Raw genomic sequence first — 22,905 nt, 5'->3', positions numbered from 1 at the left:
ATATTATAATATTTAGCTAACGCGCATGAGATCGATCGCTTTGTAAATAATTACCATTTTACTTTATAGGAGAACTAAAATCAAATCTGTTTAAACTTCTTAATGATAAAATTGAAGAAGTAACGACATATTTCGTAGAAAATAATATACCTGGAAGTAACAATATTACAAATTGATGACAAAAATATTGTAAGAGATTTCTTATATTATCGAACATAACACAACAAAACATGGCTAAACCCACCACCCAACAATTACCGATTGACTCCGTGACTTGTAATTATCGACCGAGCTATATATAAAGATTTTGTGCTGGTTTATTATTTAGTAAGTTTTACCAGAAGTTTACTTACTGTTTACTTATAAATCTAATAATTTTAGACATAGAATTTTTAATTCATATTAGGTCAGTTGTTTGTTACATTTTCGAATATAATATGCTTAATCATCAATACAGCTTTTCCATTTATATACTTCGCAATTTTGATTTAAAAAATATTTGTTACGCTATAGTAATGTTATATGTGTAAACAATCTTAAAATATGAACTTTCAATTGCGTAATTGCATTATTTATCCTCTATTGTAATTACTGCATTACTACATTATTTATTACATATAGGTATGTTGCGGGTATTTTATTTCAAGACTGAGATTAATCAACTTAGTTTTGGAAATTATTGTTGTTTTGTGATATTTATGGTAAAAAAAAAATATAAGATACCTATGTTTTCAATAAATTTCATTTTTTCTCAAAAATTACTGTCTTCTACAATCAAAACTTATTATCCCTTTCAACAATCCACATTATATTGATGTAACTCCACACTATATTGATATAAGTTAAATATAACCATCCCATTAATATACAAATACATTATAAAAAAAAATAGTATAAAGGAAAATATTATTTAGTACAGAGATGATACAAACAATTAACTAAATGACGTTAGCTATTGAAAAATAATATGGTTTATATACATACATACGTATCAGAAAGCACAAGAATTTGTTACGTTATATATGATATAATACATAACAAATTCTTGTGCTTTCTGATACGTATGTATGTATATAAACCATATTATTTTTCAATTATTTTTAAAAAATATTTTTTTATGTTTAAATTGTGTTTCTTGTATATACGTTATATATGATATAATACATATATACAAGAAACACAATTTAAACATAAAAAAATATTTTTTAAAAATAATTATACGCGTAAAGAATTGTTTATTTTATCTTTGGCACAAAGATGATGTACTTACGACATATTACCTTTTTGTTTAACAAAAAAAGTATTTTAAAAATATTTAAATAAAACGCCATTTGCTTTTCATATTAAGCAGTGCTGGTTTTTATGCAGTTGCATCGGTTATCTGGTTATATGTAGTTGGAAGAATGTTTCTGATGTGATATTTATATACATAAATCGTATGTGCTTGATGTTTGACGTAAGGGCGAAATTGTTTAAATTTTATAAACTGTTACATAGTTGAGAAATATATATTAATACGTATTAACCGTTTCTGTCAAGTAGTAGATAACATCGTTAGGTTAGAACAAAATTATAAGATTTTACTTTAATTATGTTTAATTATATTATGTGGAAACTACAGAATCTAATTATATATAAGATTAATTTTATGTAAAACTATTACTTTGTATAAATAGTATGAATTAAATTGTATTCTCACATTTGTGTATAAACAATAGTTGTTAAACTAATGAAAGGTTTCTGTTAAGATATAGATTTTCAAATTATATTCGAATTGGAAAGTGATAGAAAGATATTTTAAGATACACAAGTTTTTGTTATGACAAAATTAGGTTAGGAGTGTTGAATATTGACATGTGAAAGTTAATTTTATTTCCCTTTTTCTTTCAATATGAGTACAGTTTATAGCATAAAAATAATAAAATAGTTTAAAAAGTTAAAAACAAATAATTTATTTCAATAAGTGAAAGGATATTTTTATACAATTTTCTTTAGCCAATTGTTTAATTGCTCAATACCCGCAGAAGTTTCAGAATCTTTATTATATGCACTACATTCAGCAAACTCAATGTTTGTATCTAAATGGGAGAAGTCAAAATCTTTCCCTTGCTTGCCAAGGAAAACATTTGTTGCTGATGCATCTGTAGTTTCTAACTGACTTGTTTTTGTCATACGTAGCAAATTCATTTCTCTCTCTAATAGAGTCTTTATAACAGCTGCACCTTTTGCCATAGTCTGATCTTGTTTATTGCATAATACAAGTATAGATTTCTTATGTACAGAGGGATCACAGAGTAAGTTATATAAAAATCTGAAATTCAGTAATTATTATTCTCATTGCAGGATGTGATAACTTACTACTTGTATGTACTTACTCCGCTACATCTCGGATATCTTTTTGGAAAGTCACAGAATCGATCACATAAACAAGACCCTTTGCAGATAACTTGAATTGATCAAAAAATTTATAACGCAAACGTTCATGTCCAGGTATATCAACAATCTTTAAGGAACGCTAAATAAATTAATACTTTAGAGGCCTATGTTTCTGGTATGTCAAAATTTATGCTTCAAGAAACAGTGAAAATATATGTAAAAACTTACATTATTGATTATGATGTCTCCTGTATTTTCTTTTACAGATGTGTGTGTCTTAACAAATTTAGAACAAAGTAAACGTGCATATATCAGTGTTTTACCAGCATCACTAAGACCAGTTAATAATATACTGTTTCCTATAGATCTTGTCCTGTGCCATATGGCAAATAACACTAAGCGAGGAATAGAATAGAAATTTATATAAGTAGTAGTAATGTTTAAGATTGAGCTGTTAATACCAAACAAATGGTTTTACAGACGTAGGCTTATGAATTTTAGGATAAATGCCTAAGCAAATATTTATACAAAAATGTATTTATTTTTATATTATGTATACAATTACAATGGTATGTTTGTTTCATTACTTGCAGCTATATCTATAATGTTCATTAATTACTGTGGTTATAATGATATACATCTTTTTTAAACAAATGAATGTGATGTCTGTAGAATGTTAGAAATGAAACTACGAGACTGTTCATGTTATTCATGGACATCATTAAAATATAACAAAAACTATTTAAGAATACAGGTGCAAATTTAAAGAGGGATATGCTCTGTTACTCTATATTTGTGAATTTCAAGTTGTATATATAATTTAGGAATATAATTTATCAAAAGCATTTAAACAGATATATTTTTCGTTTTACTTGCTACAAAAAAAGAAAACTGTGATGTTATTTTGAATAATGTGATAATAAAATCAGAAAACCTATTTCTCATGCAGGTTATGAATCAATTAAAATGTTTTATTTAACTTTTAATGCACAACCACAGATGTTGGATACAAAACATAAGGAATTCATAACCTATGAGTATTATATATAATTACCTATAGTTACAATAATTGCAATTATTGCAGCTAACACAGCCAGGAACTGAGAATCCACATTGTGATTTGTCAAAAGTTTTATATGCTTTTCCATTGCAAAAGATTTTTTTCTATGTTTACCATAAATCACCTCGTGAATACACCAATCCTTGTAAAATATATTAGTATTGTATGTGCTATATTATCATTTCATATTGTATATACATATAACACGTAGGTAGAAAGAAAGTACAAGCTATGTTAAAAATGGTTAAACTTAAAGAAGCGCCACCTATTGTACTAAGATATCTATTTAAATTACTGTAGTCAACTGTGGTATTTATATAGACACATTTCTATATCCATGAGTATTTATGATTCGTAAAAAGATAATAGGTCTTGGGAGTTTTGGTTCAAGTTTTTAAATGAACATATAAAAAGCAATAAGGACTCGAATGGAGACAAGGGAAAGATCGCCTTTCCTCTAAAAATACGCTTATTTCAACATTCAGAAAAAATTGATGGATTTGAGACTTGAATGTAATATAGTTTTGGGTTGAATTTTACCTTAGTGGACTCCCTCTCTTCTTCCAATGTATGGAACCCATGGAGTCACTGGCTGCAAATGAGTGACGGCCATTTTGGCGAATTAAGTCAAGTGTGTTATATACACGCTTGGTTTTCCTCCCTAACATGACTCAAGGTCTGCAGGTAATAGATTTTCCAAAGCATCCGAAGTATTCGTTTGTACTCTTTCGACCGTTACACATGTTTTTGTTTCATTTTCTTCTTTGATCGCTTTATTGTAGTTTTTTATTTTTTGCCTCTTTTCTCTTTCATTTATTACTTGTTTTGTTATATTACTGTGTTACTTTCAAAAAATCGAATTTACGAGATGGAATTCAACCTGCTTCAAAAAAAGCAGCTATTGCTTGGACTCGTGAGTATGGGCTCTTACACGCTGATAAATACTGTCGTTATCATCTGAAACCGATTACGTTATGTGACGAGGCAAAGCACAGGTTTGGTTGATTTTGATATCCTCTTGGCCATCAAAAAAGCAGACCATATAATATGTAACCACGATTAATTTTTTGAGGAAATTCCCTTGCCTTTTAACAAAGCGGTCATGTAAGTTTTAAACTTATCTTCGTAATTTTAACATATTATCTAAGTTATTTTAAAAATTATTCAAATTTTCAGATTGATATACAGTTCTGCTCGAGACTTTTCATGCACGGATACCGTTCATGAATTGAGCGATTTCACATAAGGCAATGACTTTGTGGTACTACTATCATTGGCAACAATTGCTGTGTGGTTCTATTATGCCCAAGAGATGATAGTGGGACATTTTTTAAATATAATGTGGGGAAACCGAAATTACAAGAGGATTTCGGGAGCTGGATCTTCAACCATTGCTCAGGTACTTTATGTAACAGTTCGATATTTCAATTTTTCTATTACTTATTTCTTTGTACTATTTCCATTTGAATACTGCTTCCATTTTCATATTATTTATAGATCGACCAAGCCAAATTGGACAAACAAAAATATAATCGTGGCAGCAGAATTGTAAGTCATTGAATTTTGGATCTGGTAAATACCCCACCTCTCCCCAAAGAAAAAAAAAATACAGATGGTATTAGTGTTAAATACTAGGGTGAAAACATTAGTTTTAGCAATAAAAGGAAATGTTGTCGTTGATAGTGAAATCTATATCTAGTGTTTCAAAAGTTATGCCATGCTAATTGCAGAGGGATATCTACTTAGAATAGTCAATCATAACATGGATTTTGTAGGTAAGCTAGGATTTAATTTGGGTTAGTATTTACTTCTCAGCCGTCATGAAGTGGCTGGTTATTTTAGTACAAACTAATTTTTGGTCAATTCAACTATAGCTCTTGATGATATGTATACAAAAAAAAAAAAAAAAAAAAAAAAAATAGAATTCAATTGGTGGCCAGCTAAGGATTGGATGAGATGAAGAGGTCGCTTACATGAATTTGCAGATCACTTGTGCCAATTTTTGTAGTGACGGTTTTGTCGTCATAACAACATCGACTTGATGGCATCCTTGATAGAAGTGATCTGAAGACAGTAAGTATAGAGCATGCAATTTCTCATTTATAAAGATCAATCAGATATCATCTATGCAGTCCACTTTTTGGATGAAGAATGAATAGAAGTCAATATGGCGTCAGAGTAATGTGTAAAATACTCTAAAAACGCTCAGCTTTACATGGTCATAACATCTGAAGCAGTAAATTTTGTAACCTCAAACTTGCATTTTTGGATTCTACGCATCAAAAACTATATTTCAACCTAATTTTGTAGTATTTCAATTAAGTAGTAGCATCTCCATATTAGTGCTAATATAAAAACACATACATAGATATTTTTAAATTCGCAATAAAAAGAAAATTTTTTCTTTCACTTCCAGATAACAAGAATGCGCTGCATGAGCTTCATAATGCTCAACTCACGAAATGCTATATAGTATTCTTCATCTATGTACTTCCATGGCAGTATCACGTAAACTTGTGACTTAGGTTATAAAAAAAAGAAGGTTGAGTCGTAGCTCAACTTTTAACTTTTTTTTATCAAACTTTATTATAAATTCAATGATTATAATAGCCTTACAAAGGTAGTATAATATACTGAATCAGAGAAAGGCTGAACAAGAGCTGCCTGAGCTTGCTGAAGTCTCGGCTTATATATGTTTTGGTTTGGGGATGTTCAGGGGCTCGATGTAAGCTATGATGATAAGGTGGTGCTGTGTGCAAAAGAGTCCAAAGGTAGGGAAGGAAGTTTTATCTCTGACGTAAATTAAGGTGTGGTCGATGTCACATACCCCCTCTTTAGATTGATTTTGTTCCTCCAAAATCTTAGGGTTTCTTCAGTATGGAGCGGTGGAATTGGACTCTGGCTAGCTTAATCTCTATTTGTTCTTCTTCGTCGTGGTATCATATGCTTTTGAGCTTTGTTGATACCTGTGGTATCTGTGGTACTTCTGTATAAATATTTAGGGGTGTAGGGTTTGTCACAATGTTTTAAATGTTGGTTTTACAGCATAGTAGGTGGATACATAGTTTCGTTGGTAAACATTTCTTCAATAAGTCGAATATTCCTATTTTGTTAAGAAGGTAAATTCCTGTTAATCTTAAGGCAGTGCAATCTGCTATTTGCAAAAATGAAAATCCCCATGATTTAATTGATTGTATTCAGAGAGAATATATTAATTGATTGATTTGATCAGATATTTGGTCCAAATTGTTTTGATATTCTGGAATATGACTAAAGATTCTAGGCGTTCTCTCAATCTTGTCTAACGAGTAGTTTATTCTAGTATCGTTTTCAAAAGGAATCGTTTTAAGCTTATACTCAAACGTTACGTTGTCTTTAGATTGTCTTATTTTCATTATACTATCGTTAAATATTAAATTACATTGTTCATCTGGAGTTTGAGTTATAGAAAGTCTGCCTATCTTAATTTGTTTTTAACTGGCATCGCAAAGTATGTGAATTTCAATTTCTTTTTGTGGTACGGCTATGTATTGGTGCCTGGCTGTTAGTGGAATAAAAGTTATGTCTTCGATTTTGTAAACAGCAAATTTACAAATATCTATCTTTCTGCTAAAGATAATGATTTCTGACACACAATCGTAAATGGATTTCTTGTCGTGTATGGCTTGTGTTTGTTTGCACATTGTGATTCCTATTTTCGTGGTTACAATTTTTATCGAGGTATTCATTGTCAACATTCATATATGCAAATTGATGCGTTAAGAATATTAGATGTTCAATTACGGGTGCCAGAAATGCATAGCCTGTTTTAGTCGGTATAAGGTATACTCGCACTATATTCCATGCCGAATCTGTTTGCAAAGGTACGGTTATTTTAAAATAAACTTTAGCTTCGACAGTGAATACCGTTAGTCTTGATATATCTAGAATGAATTGATAATTTTCGTATTTTGGTTCTAATGTTCTGTTATAAAGATGATGTCCTAATGCTTTCTTATAATTTTCGATAAATGGTACATGATCAATAATCTGAGGGCTAAGGATTCCTGCTTTTCCCATGCTTATGACATTAAAGATTTCATCAAATTGGAAATTGCACTTTCTGCTTGAATTATTAAATCTGTTATTAGTCTCTCTCTTGTATTATTAACGATGTATTGTATTGTATTATTCGTCAAATTTAACTCTCATTTCGTCCATTTGTTTTATACTGTGAGATTTTATGATTTTACGTATGAACACGGTTCGATTGTAACTATAGTTTTTAATTCGTTCCCTTCTTGAAATAATTTGTCAATGTTAGTATTTATTAGGTCTAAGTCATCGGTGTCAAGAGTAACGCATAGACTTTTCGATATAGATTCAACAATATTCAACAATCCTCTCTTAGTTAGTGTGTAATTGTGTGTTAAAAGTCGTAATTGGTATGCTAAAGTTTCTAATTTTTCTATGTGTTGGTTTAGAGATATTATTTCGTTATGAAGTTCGCATTTGGTTTTACATACTTTCTCGATGAACATGACATTCGCTTTCTTATGATTCAGTTTTTCGTATACATCGTTTATAAACGATGAGATATATCTGCCCTTATATACATATAAATTTCGTCGAAATATAAGTATGCTTGCTTAATCTTTTCATGAAATATCCCACTGCCATCTAATTGTAAAACGTTAATTCCTTCGTCAAACTTAGCGTAAATTAGTGTTTTCGTCAGCTCGTCGTGAATTGATAGAATAAATTGGTTTCCTCGCTTAGTCTTTGTCTTTGGTTCTATAATGTCCATGACTATTTTGTTGTTGGGATTTAAAGGTGTGTCTAAAATTACTGGTTCTTCTTTAAAACATCACAATTTTTAATAAAATCTTCGATTCTACTCATTAAATTTGGGATTTTATATTGTTCTTTGATTCTTAGGTATGTCTTTTGGATTCCTAAATGTCCTATCGTACCATTATGATTTTCCTAAATTATTTTTTCTATTTCTTCCTCTTTTAATTCTTGGATTGGGTCCCATGCAAAAGTGACAGGGTGTCGGGTATCGTTAAAGAATAGAAGTATAAACTTGATTTGATTCTTTTCTAATTCTGTAAACGTGGTGTCTCCTATACCTACTTTCTTGTTATTCCGTAATATGTTATTAATTTTTTGTAACCATATTGTCTCGTCAAATTCTTCTAATTCTGTTTTAGTTAGTTGATAGAAAGATTGATCGTTAAGTTTCATTTCTAATCGTTTTGGGATTTCTGATTTCTCTTTCCATTCCGTAAAATGTTGTAAGAAATCTAAGACTACTGTTCTTTCTGGGGTTCCTACTTTTTGAATCGTGATTTGATTACGTGATTGCATCGTGAATTCGAGATAAGCTATCTGCAACTGGATTGTCTTTGCCTTTAACATATTCGATTCTGTATTCTAACTTTAGTCTCCATCGCATTAATCTAAATGATGGGCCTTTGTAATTATTTAACCATTTCAAAGCTTGATGATCTGTTCTAATAATAAATTTTCGTCCTAACAAGTATTGTCGTAATCGTTTCAATGCCCAAACTATCGCTAATAGTTCTTTCTCAGTCGTCATATAATTCTTTTCGGATGGATTCAGTGTTCTGGAAATAAAACAACATGGATGTCCGTCTTGTGAAAGAACTGCTCCTAGTCCTTCGTTACTTGATCTTTGTAAAGATCTTTGTAAAATCTGGATAAGTCAAGATCGGTGCTTCACATAATTTTTGTTTCAACGTTTCAAAATTGTCTTGTTTGTTTGTCCAGTGAAAGCCAATATCTTTCTTAATTAAGTCGTTCAATGGTTTGGCTATTTTTGAAAAGTTACGTATAAATTTTCTATAATATCCTGTCAGTCCTAAAAATGATTTGACTTCGGTTGGGTTCCTAGGCGTCCTAAAATCTTCCATTGTTTTGATTTTCTTTGGGGTTGGTTTAACTCCTTTAGCCGTTACTAAATGCCCTAAATATTCAAGCTTTGGTTTGAGGAATTCACATTTTTCTGGCTGTATCTTGAGTCCTAATTCTCTAAGTCTTTGCAAAACTATTGCTAAATTCTGATTATGTTACTGAATTATATCCTCGAATATTATTATGTCGTCTAAGTAAGCAAAACAGTGTTTGTTGATTAAACCCCTTAAAGCTGTGTCCATCATGCGTTGGAAAGTCGCGGGTGCGTTCTTTAGTCCAAATGGCATTCTGTTATAATGAAAGTGTCCCTGAGGTGTTGAAAACGCAGTGTATTTCTTTGAATTCATAGGTATTTGATGAAATCCTGAGAATAAGTCTAACGCGGAAGAGAATTTCGCATTTCCTAATTGGCTCAGTATGTCTTCTATGTCAGATAAAAGGTAGGCGTCTTGGTCTGTCAGTTCGTTAAGTTTTCTAAAATCTATAACTATTTGTGGCGGCACTCGACAGCAAATACCACCGGACGACACCAACTAGGATCGGACGACAGCAGTGTCACGTAATAAATGACGAGATGTCATAAAAAAAAGGCGAATGAGCAATAGCCCATTCGTATGCTTTATTAATACGACAATATTACAATTCAATTGTAGAATATAGACTGACTTACTGACTAAAGGACTGGGGTTTTTATATCTTCATTATGGTTCACATATCTTATGGGTGAGAGTTCGGTTATTGTTTATTCTTATCGTTATCGCATGACTAAGTGTTATCGACATATCCGGAGGTCGGTAGATGTCTGGCTTTTGGGTGATGTCACTGAGGTAGATTTAGGTGTTACACTCCCCCCTTCGTAGAGTGAATTTAATCCTCTAAGTTCTTGCATTTCTTCAGAATCGATGGATGAAATTTGGCCTTGGGCGGTGTTGATAATTCAAAACTTACTCTTGATTCTCTTTCTGTTTCAGGTTGTACAGGTAACATCGGTGTGTAAATGTTTATGGAGGCGGAAGGTGTTGCAGTATTAACGTTAGGTATGTTACTAATGGTGCTTTCTTAATTTTGTAGCAAAATATGTGAATACATAGGGTTGGCAGTTCTATGTTATTAAGCAGATATAAGCATATGAGTCTAATGGATATATATCCTATTATTTCCAACATTGTGAGACCCCAAGTTTTAATTTGTGTCATTCTGTGTGAAAAAGTTTATTGATTGGCTCTATCTTCTATTTGATTCAAGGTATCAGTATAACCGTTTAGGTTGCTCATTACTTTAGGAGTCTTTTCTAAGGTATCAAGCATTGAGAATAAATCTACGTTATTATTTATATTTATGGTTTTGATCTTAACATCGTAAGAAATGCTTTTGGGATTACCACTGATTCTCATATGGTTGCCTCCATACAATATATCTACAGTTATTTTAGTTTTCAACAGAGAGGGTTGCTTCAGTTTGACAATTTGATGTCCTTCTTCATAGGATATATTGAGTTCTATTGGTTTTTCTGATATAGCTATGTAGTGATTTTCGTTTTTGAGTGGTACAAAAGTTATTTCTATGATCTTATAGATTGTGAATTTACAAAATCTTATGGTATTGTCTACACTAATTATTTCGGATGTGCAATCGTGTTTTGAACGTCTATCATGTATGGGTTGAGTTTATTTATACAATTTTAAATGCACAATTCGTGTTTGATTCGACATCGCTTGTCCAAATACATCTGGTCTACATTCATATAAGTTAATCTTGAGGTGAAAAATATCGGATGTTCAACTAATGGGGCGAGAAATGCTCCATTCTTTTGAGTCGGTATGGAGTATACCTGTTCTATATCCCATTCTGAGTCAATTATTGTTGGAATTGAAATTTTAAAGATCTTTTTTCTTTGGACAAACAGTGTGAGTGTAGAGACGTCTAAAATGTTTTGGAAATTATTTTCTTCTGGTGAAAATCCTTTATTTATGATGTGATTTCCTAAAGCTTTAGCGTATTGTTCTAAGAAAATGTGATGATTTATGATCTAGGGGCTAATAATTCCTTGTTTTCCTAGTAAAATTAAATTGAATATTTCATTGAGTTGAAAATGTAGATCTGATAAAGCGCTTTCTATAGAAATAATCTTGACTACTAAAAGTTCTCGCTTGTTTACTTGATTTATTTCATTTTGTATGTCCGCGTTTACTTTTTCTAATTGTTTTAGGCTGTCGGTGTTTAGGATTTTCCCAATTAGAGCGGTTTGGTTAGCTACAATGTTATTTAATTTGTTTCCTTCGCTAAATAGCTTGTTGATATTCTGGTTTATCAATTGTAAATCGTCAGAATCTAAGGTTCCGAAAAGTGTTTTGCTGATTGAACCTATAGCGTCTATCAATCCTCTTTTAACTCTAGAATGAGTTAGTAATCCTAAATGTGTTTCTGGCGTTTTGACGTTATTAAACTTGTTGGTTAAGGAAAGTATCTCTGGTTTTACTTGACATGAGGTGGTACAATGTTTTTGGGTCACTGTTATGTGTTTTCCTAACGTATCGATGTTGTTAAATATATCGCTTAAATCTATTCCTATGTATACGTTAACTTTTTCATTATTCAAATAGGCTTTAGATATTTTCTCGTGGAAAATTGCGTTATTTTCGATTGGCATTATCCGAGCACGAGGGTTGTGCATGAGATGAGCGTCCTGAAAAGTATGGTTTAATTCTGTTACCATATACCTTTGAGGTGGTATGTCGTGATAGGTGCGGAAGGAATACTCAGATGTTCAACAAAAAGTTTATTACTATTAACAATCAACAGGTCAACAATTTATACGATTCATACTTATGATTAACCATCGAGTTTACAATTGCGTATCTCGGCTTGTGTTTGCTTCGCTATGATGCTGAACCTTTCGCACTTCGCGGCTTGAGACAGAATGACTCTTTTGTTGGAAACCAAACGGATTCTTTCCTTAGTTGCCCTTCGATATCCCTACTACATACGCGTTTATTAGATGTACCGCGGTGGTTGCTGCGCATGCATTCTTCCGAACATTCGGCGGAAGAACCGATGTCAATGGCACATTAGGCACGTCGGCCTTACGCTTTGTAGATATAGCGCTTTGTGTCGCGAAGCCGTTGGAAAGTTCCGTGCTCGAGTGCCGCCACACCTTCTTAATTTGGTTATTGATTAAAATTTCGTAATAAGGAGTCATAGCTTTTTCGATGTGGTAAGGACTTAACCATTCATCGTCCAATTTATCTGCTTTGTGATTATTATGTACAAGAACTGCGTTTCCTTCTTTAAATATCGTTTGTGTTTTAATGATTTTTCTTTGTTGGTCTCTTCTTTGTAGCGTTTTCTACTTTGTTCAAGTGTTTGTCTAGTGTTTTGTATTTGTCCAATTGTTTATGCCATAGTGCGAACATTTCTTCATACGTGTAGTTGGAGGTTCTGGATATTGAGGATGGGAGGTTAGCTTTTTGTCCAAAAGTTAGTTCAAAAGGTGAAAAACCGATTGCGTCGTGTATTGCTGTGTTATATCCCAAGCATATGAAGTTTAATACTTCGTCCCATTCTTTGTCTGAGTCGTTTAGACTTGTTCGTATCATGTTTTTTTACCGTTGCATGTGTTCTTTCTAGGGATCCGTTAGATTGTGGGTGAAAGTTGGTTGTTATTATCATGAGTTCTGTCCTTGGTCTGTTAGTATAGTTTGTTATTATATATAAGTTGGGGTTGATATTCAAGCTGATTCACACGGATTGATTATCACAGCTTTTATTTCTACTCCTTGTACAAAACGTCTGATCACACCGGATACGCCTAAGTAATTAACACGTGGTCGACTTCTAAGACAAAAGAGCGTCATTAGAAGTCGTACCAACTTAGCTTATAGGAATTAGCGGTCATACCAACTCAATGTTTCTCAACATTCCCCTTTGATCGCTAGTTTCTACAAGTCCCATAGCTTTGGTAAAATATTGAGTCTTAACTCTATTTAATCCTTTGGTGAGAATGTCGGCAACATTCCCGGAACTAGATATACAGATATAATCTAATATCCCTTTCGACACGCAGTTCTTAACATAAAAATAACGCACTTGGACATGCTTAGAACTCTCAGCAACTATTTCATCCTTCGACCATGAAATAGCTCCAATGTTGTCACAGAAGATTTTGCATGGACCAGGATAATATGACGATTGACCTAACTCCCTTAACAATAAAGACATCCACACGGTCTCTCTAGCTGCTTCTTGCATCGCTACGAACTCCGCTTCGCATGTCGATTGAGATATAATTGGCTGTTTCTTCGACAACCAAGATATTGCTCCACCAGTGAGTATGAAGACATACCCGCTTCTAGATTTCCTATCTATTGCACAGCCTGCAAAATCTGAATCACAAAATACCTTCAAAGATTGTCATGTCCTTTGGTATACTAGCTTTAAGTCTTTGGTTTTCAACAGGTACTTAAAAATACTCACTGCCTTCCAATCAGACACCGTCGGATTTGCACATCTTTGGCTTAATTTTCCTATTGCACACGTGACATCAGGACGGCTTACCGTGGCGACATACATTATATGCCCCACAGCCTGTTCGTACTACTTATTGTCCACCGGTTCGTTATCCACAATGTCAAGACCAGCCTCGCACTCCATGGCTAGTGGTGTCGACACTCCAACCTCATGAGTAACGTCAAACAGATCCAACATTTGACTTATCTGCACAGATTGGTCAAACACAACCGTGGTGCTGTTTGGCTTACTCAAGTGGACGGATAGGAATTGAGTATCGGTTCCTAACATCCTCACATTTAATTTTTCCTTAATTCTAATTTTAAACGCGTGAATCATAGCCTCTGTTCCAAACACAAGAATGTCATCCACATACACAGCCACAATGAGATCTTTGGATGCATTCACATACATACACGGATCACTCACGCATGAGTTCAGACTCATACCTCTCAAAATACAATTTATGTACTTAAACCACATTCTCCCTGCTTGCTTTAATCCATACAAACTCTTTTTGAGCTTACACACGTACTGAGTCCTGTCCTTTCCTGGAGCCTTGTAGAACTCAGGTTGCTCCATATATATGTCCTCATCCAAAGGTCTGTTGAAGTACTCACACTCCACATCAATGTGTTCGTAACTCCACTCATTCTCCGCACACAGAGCAAGCAAAATTCTTAGTGTCCTACGCTTTACAATTGAACTAAAGGTCTCTGAATAATCTACCCCGGGCCTTTGCCAGAATCCTCAAGCTACGAGCCTAGCTTTATGCCTATCAGGGTCCCTCTTCATAACTAATACCCACTTACAGTCTATTACGTTTCTGTCCAAGGGTCTTTTCACTATGTCCCGCACATCCTTGTTCGCTATGTTTTTTAGCTCCTTCGCAATGGCATCGGCCCACTTTTGAGCATCTGGCCCCTTCAGGGCATCGTACACATTCACAGACTCACATAAACCTTGCTTCCTACAAACTGTCGCTACGTGAGCACAACTATTGCACGTCTTTGGCTTGTGGCTCGCTGATCTCCTGGGTACAGTTGGTACATTCACAGCCTCCTCCTGATTGTTCTCATTCGTTAGGTTGTCCAGAAAGTAGTCACTGTCTCCTTCATCGTTTTCACCATCACTTTGAGCCTCTATATCACTTGTGTTACCTTCTCCTTGAAGTTCGAAGTCTTCAACGTCCCATATCCATTCGGAGAATCTCTTTCTGATGTTCCTTACATCTACTTTCATGCTCTTATAGGGGAATATATTTTCCTCGAACCTGACATAACAAGAGATTATTACCTTCTTGGTCTTCAGCAGATAGATTCTATACCCCTTGACTTGTCTGTCGTAACCTACAAATATCCCTTCATCCGCCCTGCTGTCGAATTTACCTTCACCTGGGCTTTTCAGGTACCAGACCTTGCATCCGAATACCCTCAGCCTGTTGATCTCCCCTTGGATGTCGCATCCCTTACCTTTCCACAATTCTAGCGGGATCTTATCTCCGATAGCGGTGGATGGGCATAGGTTCCTGATGTGGCATGCAGTGTTCACAGCTTCTCTCCACAGGTAGTCAGGAAGTCCTGATTGGATTAGCAGACATCTAGACATCTCAACCAGGATCCTGTTTGCTCGTTTTGAGACTCGCTCTTCCTGCTGATGATCCTAACGTACGTGAACCTGGAGAAATCATCAATGAACGTTACGAAATAGTTACCTCCGCCTAACGACCTGCACTGAGCTCTGCCACTAACGTCGCTGTGTACAATTTCCAGAGGACGTTGGCATAAATGGTGGGCTGTCTTCGGAAATGGCACCCTTGTCATCCTTCCTTTCAGGCAAACCCCGCATAGCTCATTTTGTTTCTTGGATTCCTCCTTCACGTTCCTTATAGGAATCTTCCTCATTGCATTTCCATGCAAATGACCCATTCTCTCGTGCCACGATGTGGTACTCTTGTACGCCCTCGCCTCAATGACCTCAACGTCTCCGTCATCTTGGCTGGGTTCCTTCTGATCATACTCTCCCATACTCCACATGGAGGCCTGCTATGTGCTCCTCAGCATGTACCGTCTCAAGGTAATATACGTCGTCTCCAACCTTTGAGTTGAATGCGATGTCTCCGTCGTCGTGAGTCCCAACGGCTTCATCCCTAGTACACACTGTTGTGACACCCTTCTATGCCAATTGTCTGATCGAGATGAGATTTACATCTAACTCGGGCACCCACAGAGCGTTCAATAGGGATAACGTCCAACCACCACAGGACTCAGCCATTTTTACGACGATCGTTCCCCTTCCCTTAACTTCCAGGTATCCCTTGCCGATCCTGATTTGTCCCGTCGCAGGCGTGAAGTCCACAAATCGATGCCTGTCCGGAGTCATGTGATTCGAGGCACCTGAGTCAAGGTATCTTATTCTCTCCCTGCTCATGTGACTGATCGACGACAAAGCCAAAGTCGATATGAGTCCCTTGGACCTCGGCTTTTCTTTCGATCCCCTCTCTCTCCTGTTATCCTCCAGTCTCTTCTTCTCCCTTTGGTTTCTCCCCTCTTTATCTCCCTTTTGATTTTGGCACTGGTATGATATGTGGCCCATCTTATCACATTTGTAGCACTTTTGATCATGTGCGTCTCTGGTTTCGGCCTAGCGCCATCTTTGTATTGTTGCTTAGGCTTCCCTTGTCTGCGGGTCGCCATTGCGGTGCTCCTCTCGGATGATCCCTCCGCCGCGTCGAGCCTTCTTTCCTCGAGTAGTAGATCTGATTTCACGACCTTCGCGCTCAGATCCTTATAGATTCTCGTTGTTCTGGGGTACACGTTGCGTAGTTTGGATCCGCTACGAGGCCGGCTGAAAGGAAACATGCCATAACATGGTCTTCGATCGTTATACCTACGCTGGATAGTTTGTCGCATAGGTCTTGTATTCTTCCGCAGTACTCGGACACATTCATGCTAGGGGTCTTCTCGATCGTGCCCAGTTCCCGCACGCATAAGACGATGTCCATCGACGTGGATCTCCCGTGAATATCTTCTTCTCGGATAATTTCACAAAGACTCAAAACTCAAAAATAAATATCTCTCCTGCCGCAGTTTACTGCCCTGGTCCCATAACCTGTTATTATATATAGTTTGCGGTTGATATTCAAGCTGATTCACACGGATTGATTATCAGACATTTTATTTCTGTTTCTTGTACAAATACATCTGATCACACCGTGTATCAACCGTTCGCGGAGAGACGCGATCGCTAGATGACGCGTCAACGAGAGTCGTAAATTCTCGTTACGATTAAACAATCGACGCCACGAACTAATTGGTCCCCTATTTCTATTACGAGAATAGAGGTGGTTAGGTTTGAGTGTATATGAACAACTATACTGGGTTGGTTGATAAAAGTTTAATAAAAATAACGAAACAACAAGTTCAGTCAAAGATCAACAATTAAAAACGAAAAAGATAACAGTCAAGGTTTGTTTAGCCGTTTGCTTATAACGAGATCTATCGCACTTCGCAGCTTGAGACAGACGTTATGTGTTAGATTCGATTCAATGTGTAACGTTCGACGTGTCACAAGGAACTAACTGACTTTAGATGATTCCTTTGTCTCATGTTTAAGACGACCCCCACTCTACTTAGGTCACACCACCGTTCGCGCCTATGATCACGTATGTCTGTTCTTGCGTGAAAAACGTAACGAACAAAATTCGACGTTTCCAGAACTCGCTGCTTGGCGACAGCTATGCGCTCGTCGATACATTGTATATGATCCGGCGGTCAGATAAAACGATCTGCCCGCGACATTGTAGGGCCGCGAGCGACGGTTAGAAAATACAGCCTGTGGCAAGCCTTGTGGTGTAACACACCGGATGCGTCTAAGCAATTAACACGTGGTCGACTTCTAAGACAAAAGAGCGTCGTTAGAAGTCGTACCAACCTAGCTTATAGGAACTAGCGGTCATACCAACTTAACGTTTCTCAACATAGTTTTTAGGTGCTGCGAAGATGTAGATGTAATGATTCAATAAGGCATCTATTATGGATTCGGTTCCTTGTGTCTTGAGAGGTGTTAATATCAGGTAGTTGGTCAAATCATCATGAATAGAGAGTATACGTTGATTTCCTCGTTTAATTTTCGACATGAGACCAATTATGTCCATTGCTACTTTTTCGTTTGGTTCAGTGAGGGTTTAAGGTATTACGGGAATTTCTTTCGCGCGGATTCTGACAAGTTTCTGTTTTTGACATGCTACACAATTTTTTTATAAATTCCTCTACTTTTGAGAACAAATGTGGGATTTTAAATCGTTCTTTGATTTTTGCGTAAGTTTTGGCGTGTAGGCAGATGTCTGCTTTTGGGCGATGTCAATGAGGTAGATTTGGGCGCTACACTTCCGTAGTTCCAAAGGTCTTCTGGGTTCGTAGATTGTGAATTTGTCGTTTAGGAGGACCGTAGTCCACGTTAGTCCTTCCCATAGGTATGGATGTCCTTGTTTTCCAAACGAAGCGATGTTTCACAATCCTGGCAGGATCGCCAAAATCTTACGTAAACTTGTTTTTTTTTTTTTTTTTTATTTATTTATTTATTTAAATTCACTATTTGTCCAATTTGGACATTTGGTGGAATTTTTTAGCGGTTAAATTAGCATGTTGGTGGCTACCCCCAGCGGGGTACCATCCTCGTGTTTGTTAGGTTATGTCCTTTATAAGGTCTGCTGGGTGCTTCCTTTTTAGTCTTCTGTCCATATTTATGATTTTGTATGTTTCCGCAGCTAGCCGGTTTATGTGTGTTGCTATTCTTGATTTGTATTTCTCGGAGTATCTGCTGATTTCTTCCTTGACCGTTGGCATTCCCAGGTCCCTTCGTATATCTTCGTTTCTGACGTACCAAGGTCCGTTTACTATTGTTCTGAGGATTTTAGCCTGTATTACCTCTATTTTGTTTATATGGCTCATTGCTGCCGTCCCCCATAGTGGTATTCCGTACGTCCAGATTGGTTTTATGATCGTTTTATATATTTTTACTTTATTTTCTGTGCTTAGTTTGGATTTTCGGCTTGTTAGCCAATGCATTTGTCTCCTTGTTTTCTGTATTTTTTCTACTATTGATTTGATGTGTAGTTTCCAGGTGAGTTTTTGATCTAAGTGGAGTCCTAGGTATTTGACATGCTTTGTTTGCGTTATATGCGTACCGTTCAATAGGATGTTTGGTGGTATCTTTTTCCGTAGCGTGAATGTAATATGGTTGCATTTATTGGGGTTTGCTTTTAATTGTTTTTCTTGTAGCCAATTTTCTATTTTTACGATATGTTCTTGCAGTATTTTGACTGCCGTTTCTGGATTAGTATGCCTGACTAGTATAGCTGTGTCGTCCGCGAATGTCAATACTGTGCTGTTGGTAGTTGTTGGTATGTTCGCCGTGTATAATGTGTATAGTATTGGGCCTAGGACGCTTCCTTGTGGTACCCCGGCCTTGATGTCTTTAACTTGAGAATGTGTGTCCTTGATTTTTATTACGAAGGTTCTGCTGCTTAGGTAGGATTTTATTAAGTGGTGTATTTGCTCCGGGAATTGTTTCCTAATTGTTTGTAGTAGACTTTCATGGTTAATTTTATCGAATGCTTTCTCTATGTCTATAAAGAGGGCTGTGCAGTATTCCTTGTTTTCTAGTGCTACTATTATTTCGTTTATAAGCCTGTGCATTTGCTCTATCGTGGAGTGTTTGTTTCTGAAACCAAATTGGTGATCCGGTATTAGTTTTTTTGCCTCTATTATTGGTTTTATGCGGTCGTATATTATTTTTTCCAGTATTTTGGAAAATACTGGGAGCAGTGATATTGGTCTGTAAGATGCAGTTTGGTGCGGGTCTTTGCCTGGTTTATGTAACATTTTAATTTGTGTTAATTTCCATGGTTTGGGGAAGTATTGAATTCTTAGTATTGCATTGAATATTATTGTCATTAGTCTTATTGCTTTTGACGGAAGGTTTTTCAAGATTTTACCATTGATTAGGTCGATTCCTGGCGCTTTGTTGTTTTTTGTTTTATCAATTATGTTTCTAATTTCTTGTGCCGATGTTTTAGGTATGGTGTATTCCTTGTCGGCTGTGGTAGTAGTGGTTTGTGGATCCTCCTCCGTATGACTTTTGAGGTTGCTGTTGTTGATAATGTGTGGTGTGAATGTGTTGCAGAGGTGGTTGGAGAATTCTTCAGCTTGTTCTTCGTTGCTTCTTGCCCATGTGTTATCTGCTTTTCTGATTGCCGGGACGGGTATTATTGGCTTCCTTATTTTTTTCGTGGCTTTCCATAGTGAATAGTTGGTGTTCTCGTGTGTGGAGAGTGTCCCTATGAACTTTGCGAATTCGTTATCGTTGTGCTCCTTTATTTTGTTTTTTATTTCCTTTGCAAGTTTGTTTAAGTGTTTTTTGTTTTCTCGGGTTCTGTATTTTTGCCATTTTGCTTTTGCTTTTCTCTTTTCTTTGATTTTGTCGAGTATTTCTTGCGGGATTGTTATTGTTTGTCTGCTGGTTGGTTCGGGAGTAGTGGTTGTCCTTGCTGCTTCCTGAATAGTTGCTGTCAATGTTGCTACTGCCTGTTCTATGTGTTCAGGAGTTTTTAACGGGATGTTGCAGTTTATTTTGCTTTCTATTATTTCTTTGAAGGTTTGCCATTTGGTGGTTTTGTTGCATAGTGTTTCTGGTTTGCTATAGTGAATTGGTTTGTTTCTGTATTCAATTATTATGGGTGTATGATCGGAGCTGAGCTCGAGGTTGGGTGTTATTTTTAGTTTATTTGTGTTTAGTCCCCTTGTAACTGCAAAGTCCAGAAGATCTGGTTTTTTGTTCAGGTCAGTCGGCCAATGTGTCGGTGTTCCTGTGGATAATATATTGAGGTTATTATTTCTTATGTATTTTTCCAGTGTTCTACCTCGAGGTGTAATGTTTCTTGACCCCCAAAGCGTGTGCTTTGAGTTGTAGTCTCCCGCTGCGATGTACTTGTCCCCTAGGTCCTGGAAGTATTCTTCCCACATTTGTGTTGTTATTTTGTGTCGCGGAGGCACATATACTGCTGACAACTGGAAGTAGTTGCTGCTAGTTTGAACTGTAACAGTGGTTGCTTGTAAATATTCTTTGTTAACTTGGCTGTGTAGATAATGTTTGATATCGTTTCTGACTATCACTGCTGTCCCTCCGTGAGCTTTTCCTGAGGGGTGTTTGGTATCATATATGGTGTAGTATGGTATTTTCAAGTAGCTTTTTGTAGTGAAGTGTGTTTCTGAGACAAGTAGTATGTCTATATTGTTATTGTATATGAATGTTTTAATTTCGAGGGCCCGTTGTTGCAGGCCATTTGAGTTCCAGGCTGCTATTTTTAGAGTGTCCGTTTTTATTTTTTGCTTAGCACGTTTGTAATTAGTTGTAGCATGACTGTGATTTGTTGAGTTTGCTGTTTTAGTACTGCGTTTTGTTCGCTTATCATTCTGGTTAGCATTTCGGTGTTCTTTATGGATTGTTTGAGTAGTTCTTTGATTTCTGCAGTGTCATTGTTACTATTGCTGTGGTATTGGTTGTGTGTATGTGTTGATTGGCTGGTTATTTGAGCATAGCTTAGACCACCAATGGTGTTGGTGCTGATAGGTTTGGTGTTTGTTGCTTGCTCTGTACTTGGAATTATTTCAGGATTTGTGCTGTCCTGTTGGGCTTGTGTGTTAGTGATTGTTCTGCTTCGTAGGGGCGGGAAGAGTTTACGTTGTAATTGTTTTCTTACTTCACATCCTTTATAGCTGGCTGGGTGGTTTCCGTTAACCATTTAACCTCCTCAATTTTTCCCGTGGATGGGCAGTGTGTCGTGAGATGATTTTTTGCGCATTTAACGCATGCCGGGGTTCTATTACAATAATTTTTGGTGTGTCCGTATTGTTGGCATCTTATGCATTGTGGGATTTCTTTTTTATGCCTGGGTGGCTCCACTTTTACTATTGTGTTTAGTAATTTTTCTATATCGTATATTTCCTTATTGTTGTTTTTAGGTTCTAGTTCAACTAGGAATAGCGGTAGTGGTTGTTTGGTATCGTATTTGTTTATGTTATTTATTGACCTTACTTGGTGTCCGATTTTTGCCAGTTCTTCACTTATTTTTCCAGTATTTGTTTTTGGGTGTAGTCCCCTGATTACTGCTTTGTAGCTTTTGTCTGTTTTGAGCTGAAAAGTGTGATATGCTGCATTTTTTTCCTTTAGTGATCTTGTAATTTTTCTGAATGTTTCTGGGGTGTTGGTTTGTACTTTAACCTGGTCTATTTTTATCTGTTTGATGATGTAGTTGTCTTTTCCTGCGATGTTGTTTAGCAGTTCGATGAGGGGGTCAATTATTTTTGCGTCTACGTATATTGGTGGTGGTTTGGGTGTACGGTTTGTCGGACTTTCCGTTGGGTCCGTTGCTGCCTCTTCTGGCAGTGCGCTGAATGGATTGTGCAGTTTGATATCTTGTAGCCATTGTTTTTTTTCATATGTATCAATTTTCCTCGCGCTTGCGAGCGGGGTTACCTTCCGTTTTTTGCTGGAGGTTGCCACCGTCCAGCTTTCTTCCTGGTGTATTGGTATGTTTTGCTCTTCGTCGGATTGTGTTGTTTCCATAATGTCATCATTTTTCTCTACATATGTAGAGTCTGTAGCTTTATTTATGAAAAATGTTTCACCGGAGTTAATTATTTTTATTGATGGAATCTGCATGATTCCACTTTTTGTCTATTTTTGGCTTTAACTTTGTCCCTATCTCTTCTCTCTTGCCGCACTTTCACTGGAGCACTGTTTCGCACGTCCGTTTAGGTCGCCTGCCCAGGCGGAACTCGTGACATTTTATTGCTGCCTTTAATTGCCGATGTAAACGCTCTACCATCCCATTGGACGCGGGGTGATAGGCTGTCGTGCGTAAATGCTTAATGCCGAGCAACCGGCACAGTTCGTTAAATAAGTTTGATTCGAATTGGCATCCTTGGTCGGTTGTTATTTTTGCAGGCACGCCAAAACGAGCTATCCATGTAGAAAGGAGGGCC

General features: G+C 36.2%; 1 protein-coding gene and 4 long non-coding RNA genes across 6 annotated transcripts in view; 3 read left to right on the top strand and 2 right to left on the bottom strand.

The window, feature by feature from the left end:
* LOC126922453 (uncharacterized) overlaps positions 1-13,815 on the bottom strand; it is a 28,504-nt gene extending 14,689 nt beyond the window's left edge. Inside the window, exon 1 of the long non-coding RNA XR_007712774.1 lies at positions 13,466-13,815. This is a non-coding gene — a long non-coding RNA (uncharacterized LOC126922453). The remainder of the gene's footprint in view (positions 1-13,465) is intronic.
* On the top strand, positions 1,311-3,313 carry LOC126922426 (uncharacterized). The gene is made up of 3 exons (XR_007712732.1): positions 1,311-1,456; positions 2,344-2,551; positions 2,643-3,313. It is a non-coding gene; the product is annotated as an uncharacterized LOC126922426 (long non-coding RNA).
* LOC126922417 (signal recognition particle receptor subunit beta) lies at positions 1,928-3,578 on the bottom strand. The gene is made up of 4 exons (XM_050734993.1): positions 3,431-3,578; positions 2,605-2,771; positions 2,376-2,515; positions 1,928-2,311 (listed from the first exon to the last, which is right to left on the bottom strand). Exons 1-4 carry the CDS (start codon positions 3,522-3,524, stop codon positions 1,978-1,980), a joined length of 735 nt encoding a protein of 244 aa, XP_050590950.1. The 5' UTR covers positions 3,525-3,578; the 3' UTR covers positions 1,928-1,977.
* On the top strand, positions 4,008-6,093 carry LOC126922428 (uncharacterized). Of its 2 annotated transcripts, none has more exons than XR_007712735.1 (5): positions 4,008-4,120; positions 4,305-4,540; positions 4,613-4,835; positions 4,934-5,509; positions 5,853-6,093. It is a non-coding gene; the product is annotated as an uncharacterized LOC126922428 (long non-coding RNA). The 2 variants fall into 2 exon arrangements; XR_007712734.1 differs by lacking the exon at positions 4,008-4,120 and having other exon boundaries at positions 4,392-4,540; positions 4,934-5,211; positions 5,311-5,509.
* A 3,862-nt stretch (positions 13,816-17,677) lies between the features above and the next one.
* On the top strand, positions 17,678-18,410 carry LOC126922452 (uncharacterized). The gene is made up of 2 exons (XR_007712773.1): positions 17,678-17,727; positions 17,761-18,410. It is a non-coding gene; the product is annotated as an uncharacterized LOC126922452 (long non-coding RNA).
* Positions 18,411-22,905: the final 4,495 nt, after the last annotated feature.

The sequence above is a fragment of the Bombus affinis genome, chromosome 12 (assembly GCF_024516045.1).
Source record: "Bombus affinis isolate iyBomAffi1 chromosome 12, iyBomAffi1.2, whole genome shotgun sequence".
NCBI lineage: Eukaryota > Metazoa > Arthropoda > Insecta > Hymenoptera > Apidae > Bombus > Bombus affinis.
Note: the sequence above shows the minus strand (reverse complement) of the source record. Positions and strands in the feature narration are given on the sequence as shown.